Below are 10,774 nucleotides of genomic sequence, written 5' to 3'. Positions count from 1 at the left end.
GATCTCGAACCCACGGGCTCAGGCAGTCCACTCACCTCAGCCTCCCAAAGGCGCGGGATTGCAGGCTGAGCCACCGAGCCCGGCTATTTTATTGAGTACTTACAATGCTACGCCCTGTGCTGGGAGTTTTACTAAAACGAATCTTGCAGGATACTTGCAGCCATTCCAAAGTTAAGTTTTATGACTGTCCCCAATTTACAGATGGCAACAGGCACACAGAGGCAGGCAGCTTGCCCAAGGCAGCATGGCTAGAAAGCGGTAGGTGAGCCGACATCCAGGCCCAGCTGTAAGCTGCCTACGCCTTGTCCTCTAGCATTCCACTACTCGATCACACAACACGGGCGGTCCAGGACGCCATACCTGGCCTCCGCGGGGTTTGTGTCCTCCCCCACACCCGGGATCAATGCCCCATGCGTCTGCCCCCGCCCAGTGAGAGGCGGCTTGAGGGCGGTACTTACCTTGCCCACGTTGAAGTAGAAGAGCGCCCCAGCGGTCACCTGGGCGATGAGGATCAGGAGAAGGAAGACAAAGTACTGGGGACACAGAGGAGACGCAGGGTCAGCTGCGGGCCCCGCCAGGACCCTGGCCCGCTCGACCCCAGCCTGTGAGGGACAAGGCCGCCGGCTGCACTCACCAGGCCCAGCAGGCAGCGGACCTCGTTGACGGCACCAATGCAGCCCAGGAAGCCCATGAGCATGGTGACTGTCCCCACACCAATGAAGACGTAGGCGCCCATCTTGAGCGACTCGAAGGAGGTTTCTGGGGGAGGAAGACACAGGTCCGCTTGTGAGGCAGAAAATGAGTGGGCCCAGAAGGTGCAAATGCCTGGCCGTCTGGCCCAGGGCAGCTCTCCCACCTCTCTGGAGCCGGGGTGCCGGGTCGGCCACGTTTCAGCAGGCTTCTCGGCACCCAACAAGGGCCCAGCTCCCTTGTCCCTTGAAGCTGCCTTGGCCAGATGTGTCCCCTTCCTTAGGGTAAAGCTGCACCCCCACCCTGCTCCAGCCTCACCCCATCCCTGCTTTGCTGGTTCTTCTGAGCACTTATCAGGATTGAGGAGACTACATTTTACTGCTTTTTTGTGCTTAGTTTCTGCACCCCAAGAACTTGAACGTGGGATGGATATGAGTTCCGGCATCCCTCATAATCAGACAAAGACTCTCTCAGCAGAAGGCTGAGAATCTGCCTTTTTTTTTTTTTTTTTTTTTGAGTCGGAGTCTCACCCCGTCACCGAGGCTAGAGTGCAGTGGCACGCTCATGGCCACCCCAGCATCAACCCCAGCATCGACCGGTGATCCTTCCACCTCAGCCTTCCAAGTAGCCAGAACAACAGGTGTACACTACCATGCCCGGCTAATTTTTTGATTTATTGTAGAGATGAGTTCTCACCAAGTTGCCTGGGCTGGTCTTGAACCCACGGGCTCAGGCCATCCACTCGTCTGAGCCTCCCAGAGTGCTGGGATGACAGGTTGAGCCCCCGAGCCCGGCCGAGAATCTGCATTTTTAATGCGCCCTTTAAGGACTGAGGCACAGCCAGGGCTGACCACTGACCACCAGCAGGGAGAACAGCCTGGCTGGCCATGACTCCCGGGGGACCTTGGAGAGGCTGAGGTCCCCACCTTGACCACCGAGGGGCATTAGCACCCCCGAGGAATGACCACAAGGGCGGGGGAGGCCGAGGAATCCAGCTCTACTTCCTGGTCCCAGACAGAATGTTCTGGAGCCCAGGAAGAGCCCTGGCAACCCATCGCCCCAGAAAGCTGGGTGGAGCCCCGGGGTGTGCGTGGGACCTCTGGCCCGAGCCCAGCCCCTCACCCGGGCCCTCTCGCCTGGCTCTCAGCACTCAGCGTGGGCAAGGAGAAGGCACCAGCTCCATGTGTCCTAAGCTTCCTGGGTTGGGCTTCTAACAATCCCCTCTATGACTACTCCCAGAAAAACGAAGCTGGCGTTGCCCGGAAGGCCACTGTGTGCCAGCCTCGAACAAGGCCCTTTATCCAAACCACCCTGCTTCTTTCAGAACGGCCCTCCGAGGCGACACCCGCATCCTGATTGGTCTGCGAGAACTCTGAGGCCCAGGAGTCGAGAGGCTGCAAGGTGCCCAGCAGGCAGGGCCCCAGGCCAAGGCCCCCATTCCGGTCCTTCCCATGGGAGGCCAGCCGAGCTGCGGGGGCCCCGGGTCTCAGAACTGTCCATCTGATATGAGGCCCATCCACACCAGGGGTCGCAGGCCTGCCCCACAGCTGGACCAGTTGACAGAGGACAGGGCGTATCCGGGCAGCCCCTGCACCAAGCAGGGCAGGAGAGCCCTCAGTCCTCCTGGGCCGGGCAGGGACCAAGAAGGCAGGAAGGAAGCGGCCCTAACAGAGACCAAAAGAAGCGGGCTTGGGGCCCAGCTCTGCTGCCAGCTGCTAGGAGACTGCTGTGTCTCGCAGGCCCAGCACGTAGTAGGCCAGGGCCCTGTCTTCCAGTTCAGACCCTCACTTGCTGTGTGACTTTTAGCCAGTCACCCCACCCCGGGCCTCAGTTTACCCAAGTGCAGTGGCTGGGCTGGTAGATCGGGGTTTCCGAACCCTGGCTGCCCGGGCAACCACCTGGGGAGCTATTTAAGCAGCCCCAGCACTCAGGCCCCACCCACACCGAGGCAGTCAGATGCCAGGGTGGGTGGGGCTCAGGCGGGTGTTCGTAAAAAGCACCCCTGGAGCATCTAGCAGGCCTTTGAGGTCTGGTCAGCCGGAGAGTCTCAGATTCCAGTAGGTCGGTTGGACGGTTGCAGCAGGAGGTCCCTTGGCCCTCCCCGCCCCCAAGAGCAGGGCACAGAGGACAGAAATGTGGGTGGGCGGGCTGGGCTGCCAGCCTTTGCCCTGGGGTTCAGCGTCGGCTGGGTGTGGGCCTGACCCAGGAAGTAGGAGGCTGGACCTGATCCGGGCAGAGGAGGGAACGTGTGGGGAGCATGGGTCCTATGCTGCTGACCCCAGAACCAGGATGGGCAGGGGGGAACTGGTAGCCCCAGGTGCCTTGGGTATGGCTAGAGGGTGAGTGCACATCCTTGCGGGCCGTAGTCCCCTGAGGCCAGGGGGACAGACATGGTCCCTCCATCACCACAGCCCAGCAGGTTCCATTTTGCTCAAATCAAGCAGCTGCCACAGGCCAGAGTCCAAACCAGCTGCCCTGGGCAGCTGCGGGAGGAAACCAGGCCAAGGCGTACTCCATGAGGGGCATGGCACAGCCGTGCTCCTGGGGCCTCTGTGGTGCCTCCCCCACCACCAGGAGCCCCCAAGGGGTCAGTGCAGCAAGCCCCGAAGGTTTCCTGGAAGAGGCTGAGTAGACCAGAAGGGCTCTTATTCCTGTCGGCTCTTATGCCCTGGGCTCTCTTCCTTCTGCCTCTAAAGAGCAAGAGAAGGGACTTCCACGCTAGGGCTCACCCTGCCACCCGACTGCATTTAGGACCAAAGCTCTTGGCCTCACGTCTACTATTTGGAAGCTGTGGGAACTTCAGCAGGTGATTTAACTTCTCTGGGCCTCTGTTTCTTCATGGGTAAGGCAGGAAGAGAATAGCATCTGCCTCACAGGACAGATGTAGAACCAAGACGGTTCATGCACATAAAATGCTTGGCACATGAGGCCGGGCATGGTGGCTCACATCTGCAATCCCAGCACTTTGGGAAGCTGAGGTGAGAGGATTGCTTGAGCCCAGGAGTTAAGACCAGCCTGGGCAACAGAGCAAGACCTCGTCTCTACAAAAACTGGCCGAGCGTGGTGGTGTGTGGCTATAGTCCTAGCCACTCAGGAGAAGGCTGAGGCAGAAGGATCACCTTAGCCCAGGAAGTCAAGGCTGTGGTGATCCACGATCGTGCCACTGCACTCCAGCCTGGGCAACGGAGTGAGACCCTAACTCAAAAAAAAAAAAATGCTCGGTACACACGGCACGTGAGGAGGGTCACTTCACCCGGCCCACGGGCTCCGCCTGGGTGTAGCGGGCACCCCATCAGCCCCGCCGTCTCTGCCTTCTGCAGCCTTCTGAGATGAGAGGGCAGGGCCACTGCCCACATCCCGCTGACCAGGCAAGTGGACGGATGGAGAGCGTAAGAGGTTTTCCCAAGGTCAGGGCCGGGAGGGAAAGCTGGCCTCCCCATCCCCAGTGCTCTCAGACAACAGCGCTTTGTTGGGGAAAGAAGAGAAAATTCCTTCTGGAATCCCCTGCCAAGGGACGATGGTGTTGGTGCCGCGGCTGGCAGCTGGCCCAGCCCTAGCCTCAGCCCTGAGGTCGGCTGGAGAAGTGACTCTACTTGCGGGAGCGGCACTGCCCACAGCCCCCCGCCCAAGAGCAGGCGGGGCCCAGGGAGCAGAGGGGGCCTTACGCAGGACAGAGATGAAGCTGCTTCTGTCGGCCAGGATCCACACCCCGAAGCCCAAGATCACGGCGCCCAGGATCTGGAAGGAGAGGGGCGGGTTGGTGGGAGCCTGAGAGCAGGTGGGGTGAGAGCCCTCCTCTGCCTCCCCCTCCTCTCGTCCCCTTCCCTCTCCTTCCCCTGCAGCTGCCCCCAGCTGCCCCAGCCTGAGAGGCAGAAGGCACCACCTCCATCCTTCTCCGGCCCAGGGAAGGCAAGACGGCCTCAGGTTCCACAGTCCCACAAGCCACACAGCAGGACCATGGGTGGAGTGTCCCTCCGGCCCGCTACCCACTCCCCACCACGTGTGGTTCCACGAAGATTCCCAGTGCTCTTCCTGATGCTCCAGGACCCTCCGTAGACTCGAAGGCCAAAGCCCACCTTGTCCCTCAGGTGGACAAGGGCCCACCTTTCACAAGCGCCTCCCCTGACTGCTCAGAAAGACTAAGGTGCCCCCATTCTGTGACAACTGCTATCAGGTCCCTTTTGTCTCCACTCTGTCCCCCAGGCTGGAGTGCAGTGGTGCGACTGTAGCTCACTGCAGCCTCGACCTCTTGGGCTCAAGCGATCCTCCTGCTTCAGCCTCCCAAGTAGTTGAGACTATAGGCACATGCCGCCACTCCCAGCTAATTTTTTAATTTTTTGGAGAGACGGGGTCTCGCTATGTTTCCCAGGCTGGTGTTGAACTCCGGGCCTCAAGCATCCTCCCACCTCAGCCTTCCAGCGTGCTGGGATAACGGCTTCTGTCTGAGTTTTAAACGGGCATTCCCACAGGGTCTAACTGCGTGTGTTGGCTTCTCTGGCTAGACCGAGTGGAGAGGCTGAGGGGAAGATGAACTCACAAGCCCAGCTGTGTTCATGCAGGATGAGGACTAGAAAGGCAATGAACAAGGGCCCCAGACTCAGGCATTCCCTGCCTCTGTCCCAGGGCAGGGCCACAGCCCAGGCGGAGTCCCAACTGACACCCCCCATCCCACAAACCCAGCTACAGCTGGGAAAACCCATGCAGTCTGGGCAAAGACGCAGGCTCTCTTGGAGGTGAGGGTGGCTCTCTGTCACCCACAAGGCCAGTCATTACCTGGGGCCTGGACAGGGGATGATCCACCTTGAAGGTCCCACCTCTCTTCCTGGCCCGGGTTCCCACCTCCCCCATCATCCCGTCATCCCTTCATCTCAGGTCCTTGGCCATCATCCCACCATCCCTGGTCCTCAGCCATCATCCCTTTGTCCGTAGAGCCCTCGGCCTGGCGCTGACGTTGGTCCGTGGTCTCCATCAGCCTCGTTCTATTGGTAAAGACCAGAGCCGGGGCCAGGACAAGGCATGAGACACCTGCCTCGGGGACAGCATGTGGGCAGGGGCTCCAGAAACTCAGTCATCAAGACAATATTCTACAGCAATAACTTTAAAAGCATAAAATTAAAGCCAAAAAACCCATGATGAGCCAACAATTAAACTCTGCAATAAATTTTTGGCAGGATGGGCATTACTGATTGTCCCTCTTGCCCGGGGCCCCAGCATGGCTCAGGGGTGCTGGCCCCTCACCTCACCCCAGGCCCTGCCATCTTAATGCCCACGGCCATAGAGATGTGGTGACCACCAACATCTGTCCCGCACTGTGTCCCACCAGAATCATCCCTGAGGCACTGTCATCTCCTTGCTCCCAGTGAGAAGGACCCTGCCATTTTCCTCATTTCACGCTTGGGGAAACTGAGGCCTTAATTTCATCCATCAGGGACTGGAAGCCAGATGGAGGCATGTGAGCTGTAGGGATATTTGGGATTCGCCCTGCGCCCTAGTCTCTGGGGACAGGAAGGCGCTTGAGACCCTGGGGAGAGGAAGGGCCCGCTTGAGGTCTGCACAGCTGGGAGGAAGAGGAACTTTCTAGGACCTGGGAGTTTGGGTCCTAAAGATGTCCCCACCACAGCCTACTCCACGCCGCCTCAGCACAGCCAGCTGGGGCCAGCCCTCAGGTCACAGTCTGCCCTCTGCACTCAGACCCACGTGGCAGAGGCCCTGGCTCACTCCTCTTCTGCAGCCATGGGGCAGTGGGGGGGAGGACAGCCCCCCAAAAGGGAATAGGGACAGCAGAGAATTCCCTCTGGGCACATGCGTTCCCAATCGGAACAAAATCCAGAATGCCCAGGGGTTCCTCAGCTTGCCACAAGTGGCCCAGAGCGTGAAGCCTTGACACGGCCCATTCAGCCCCTCTGTGGGTCTGATGACTGCAGCTGACCATCAGGCCATGGGACCTCCAGGAAGGAGGGCCAGCCAGACAGCCTGCCAGAGTGGGCACGGCCCCCGGCACCCCCTGAGCCAAGGCTGGGGCCAGAGAGCAACCCCACATTAACCACCCCCCACCCTCAGATGGAGCTGCGCCAGCCAGGACCTTCCCCCAGCAAGGCCACCCCTGCATTTCCTTGGACCTGAGAACATGGTGACCTGCTGGGGAGTCTGGGTTCAAGGGGGAAGGCGGGCAGGACGCACACGTATGCAGGTACGAGCATGCACAGCCATGTGGCTTTTTCAAACCACAGATCCCATCACGGAACCCCATCAAGGTGCACAGAATCCACCCGGGCAGCTGGCAGTCTATGTCCGGAGAGACACACTCGGCCCCAGGCCCCATGCAGACTTTCACCCCTGCTGCCTGGACCCCTCTGCCCAGCTGTACTCAGGATCCCAGAAGCCTGTGCTGTTTCCCCACCAAGCCAGGGCCTTCCATGGGGTTCCTGTGGCCGATTCTTTGTCCCTAGACCCCCCCTGCGACTTTAGAGTCCTTTAGGGGACTCATTTGATGGACACCCCACCCCCGAGGACGCCAGCTCTAAGGGCAGCTACAGAGAACAGCCACACACAGGGGTGTGGGTGCACGCGGTGGCGGGCGGCAAGCATAGAGCAGGCATGCACCAGCCCTCCTCCTTCGCTCACCCTCCTGCAATAAAAGCTCCTCCTCGCCCCGCGCCGTGGGTCACCGGGCCTCAGCACACAGAGAGTTAACTCCCAACTCCGGCCAGCTCGGGAGGAGTGGGAAGGGGGCCAGGCCCTGGATGCCAAGACCAGTCCCAGCATGGGCCAGAGAGAAGCCTTTCCAGACCGTGGTTCCGTGGGGCCGCCTGGGAGCAGAACAGGAGGGGACACCCTGGCCCAAACCACTCACCCTACTCCCTCCCTCTACAGGTTTCAGGCCCGCCATCTCCCCACCCCTGCTACTGTGTGGAGGCACATTTTCAACCCTGAGTCCCCACCCACTTCCCAGGCCCCTCTCCCTCGTCCCTGGAGCCCCTAGGGATAGCGCGTCTGTGCGCCCCCAGTCGGGTCCGTGGGCCCTTCCTCCTGGGTTTCAGCCCAGACACCAAGCACCTGCCAGGAACGGCTTGGCGTGGCCTGTGCCGGCAGCAGCTGGCTGCCCGAAGGCCTGGGCCAGCCGGGAGGGAGCTGTCCGGCAGGGGGAAGCCACAAGTGGAGGCCAGAGCCCTCGTGGGGCCTCAGCGAGGTCCTCAAGGAGGGAGCTGGGAAGAGAGCCCAGGGACAAGCAGCAGGAGGCACCCGGGCAACCCATGTGCGTGTGTGTGCACATGTGTATGCCAGGAACACACGTGCACATGTCTGCATGGTGGGCTAAAGTTATGAGAGGAACTTAGAACGATTCTTTTCTTTATTCCCCATGTTTCCTATAATCCTCCATCACGTGTAAGCAAAACTCTCTTCCCCAACAAGTCATTTGTATTGACTGTAGACAATCCAGAAAATAGAGAGAAGCATAAAGAAAAAAAAAAAAATAGAAATCCCTAGGAATTCCAACACGAACATTCAGAGATATTTTCTTCTCCTTTTAAAAATGTTAATGATTTTGATGAGTATATACTTTTAAAAAATTAGACCTGGGCCACTGCCAGGCCACGGTCACCACTGCCTTGCTAGACTCCGGCGTGGCCCTGTGCTCTTTGAGCTACAGCTGTCGCCACGCTTCCTGGCTTTGGCCCCCTCCCCTGCCTGGGGAGCTGAATCTCCTCTCTCTCTCTCTCTCTCTCTCTCCCTAGTTTACTTTCCAAATAAACGACATCTTCCTTTTTTAGAAAGCAGGACTTATTGAGAGGACAGAAAAACTCCCACAGTGGGCGGGGACCTGAGGGGATTGCCCTAAACTATGTTTTCTCATCTAAAAAAAAAAAAAATTAAAACTGGACCATCGTAAACATCCTATTGCAGAACCTGATTTTGTAAGGGTTTAAAGGTTAACCAATCCCATGAAGAACCATGGCCCGACACCATGCTGGGGCCATGAGGACCCCAGGCCACTGGCACCCTCACCACACGTGCTCACATGCACACATACAGGCTCACACTCACACTCACATTCACCCACATGCTCACACGCTCACACACGCTCATACACACTTGCTCACACACACTGACACTGCCATTCTGACAGTGCCAAGGCAGGAGTCTGACGGTGCCAGCCAGAGAGGAAAATGGAGGCCCCAGGACAACCAGTTCCCGATGTCCACCTGGCCTACATCTGGGCAGCCCGTGGCCCAGCAACCTGTGAGGCCTGCCGGGGTGGGCCCAGGGGAGGGCAAATGTGGCCCCTCCAGCCCACAGTGTGGCTTCCTCTTGCTCTTCCCACAAGAGCACAGGGCGGTATCCCCACGACAGGGGAGGGCTTCGTGGGCAGTTGGCGATGGGAGAGGAACACAGTGCTTTGCAAGGATTCAGCTGGGAACATCAGGCACCTCCTGGCCGTCCCCACCTGACTCCCTTGGGGTCAGCCTGTCCTCAGCCCTCACCATCCCTCGCCCTGCCGGCTGGCGCTGGTGGGGCTCAGGCTGGGAGGAGAGGCTGTCCAAGGCCATCAGGGCAGCCTGGCCATACTTACAAAGAAGATCAAGTTGAAGAGGAAGAGGAAGTATTTGGTGACTTTGACACAAGCTGACCCCATCCTGCCGGTCCCGGAGCTCCCTGGGAGAAAACACAAGGCAGACAGGTGAGTCGGGGGACGGGTCTGCTCGCACAGTGCCCCACGAGGCTGGCACTAACAATGTCCCTGCGTCACGGAATGTCGAGAACCAGAGAGGTTAGAAGACTGGCCTACAGCCACACCGCTGGGAAATGCGGCCTAGGAGCTGTCTGGCCATTCTCCCTGGGCTGCAGCCGGAAGGAGGGGGATTGCCAGGCAGACCCTCACCTCTGCGACGCAGGCCCGAAACCAGCCAGACGGGCTCTGGTTGAAGTCAGGGGGCCAGGGAGTTAGCTAGTGACTCAGTGGCCCCGGACGACCAGCTCCAGATGTCCATGGGGCTTACATCTGGGTAGCCCATGGCTCAGGGACCTGTGAGGACTGCCAGGCTGGTCCTGGAGCAAGGAAAGGCTATCTCCAGATCTGCAGAACTCCCTCTGGGATGGGGAGGGGGGCACAGCAAGCGCCATGGGGGCTGCCGGCAAGAAGGAGAGTTCTGTCTGGCTTCTCAGAAAACGGTCTGACCAAGCACCTCTGCTTCTGGTTATAGAGGGAACAGATGTGTGTGTGGAACAAGCAACATACACAGAAGAACTGAAATCAACCCCAAATGTTTATTTCCTCCCAGAGATAAAAGCTGTCTCCTTTTAGTAGTATAATTCCGGTGTGTGTATGTAGCACAAATGGTTTTGGGGCAAACTGGGCTCATCGTACATAAAGTATTTTGTATCCTGCTTTTTTCATTCTACAATATTCAGTCTCTGCAGGCAGAGAAAAGGGCTATGGTGGCTCACATCTGTTAATCCCAGTGCTTTGGGAGGCAGAAGTGGGAGGATCGCGTGAGTCCAGGAGTTCAAGACCAGCCTGGGCAACACAGCAAGACCCCATCTCTACCAAAAATCAAAAGAATTAGCTGGGTGTGTGGTGGCATGTGCCTGTAGTACCAGCTACTCTGGAGGGTCACTTGAGCTTAGGAGCTCAAGGCTGCAGTGAGCCTTTACTGCGCCACTGCACTCCCGCCTGGGCAGCAGAGCAAGACCCTATCTCTAAAAACAAAACAAAAGTTCTTCTACAAAATAGTTTTACATGTCGTGTATGATTCCATCCTATTAGTCACAGACTCCCCCAGAAAATTCACATGTTGGTAGAATTTTACAAATAGTTTCTGGGGATTCGTGGGCCCGTTCCGGAACCCCAGTGACTCCAGGTCAAGGCCCAAACACGGCCGTGCCACAGAGCATTTATCCAGTACTTGAAGACTGGACACACAGGCCATTTCCAAGTGTCCACGGTCACCCTGGACGGCACAGTGCTTCTGAATGACACAAGCCATGCTTGAGCACGCTGTGTCCCTCCACTGCAAAAGGTCCCACGTGAAGGAGGGCTCGGGGAAAGGGGAAGCTGGGATCTAACTGGCCCCCCCCCCCCCCA

General features: G+C 58.5%; 1 protein-coding gene across 1 annotated transcript in view; it reads right to left on the bottom strand.

The window, feature by feature from the left end:
* CD82 (CD82 molecule) overlaps positions 1-9,354 on the bottom strand; it is a 26,997-nt gene extending 17,643 nt beyond the window's left edge. Inside the window, exons 1-4 of the mRNA XM_021714080.1 lie at positions 9,263-9,354; positions 4,356-4,428; positions 635-759; positions 455-533 (exon numbers count right to left, since the gene is read on the bottom strand). Coding sequence (XP_021569755.1) covers positions 455-533; positions 635-759; positions 4,356-4,428; positions 9,263-9,325 — 340 coding nt within the window. The 5' untranslated portion in view covers positions 9,326-9,354. The remainder of the gene's footprint in view (positions 1-454; positions 534-634; positions 760-4,355; positions 4,429-9,262) is intronic.
* Between the last annotated feature and the right edge of the window lie 1,420 nt (positions 9,355-10,774).

This window comes from Carlito syrichta, unplaced genomic scaffold (assembly GCF_000164805.1).
Source record: "Carlito syrichta isolate Samal-C Ts95f unplaced genomic scaffold, Tarsius_syrichta-2.0.1 Scaffold305209, whole genome shotgun sequence".
In the NCBI taxonomy this organism is placed as follows: Eukaryota; Metazoa; Chordata; class Mammalia; order Primates; family Tarsiidae; genus Carlito; species Carlito syrichta.
This window is presented reverse-complemented; position numbering and strand designations above follow the sequence as displayed.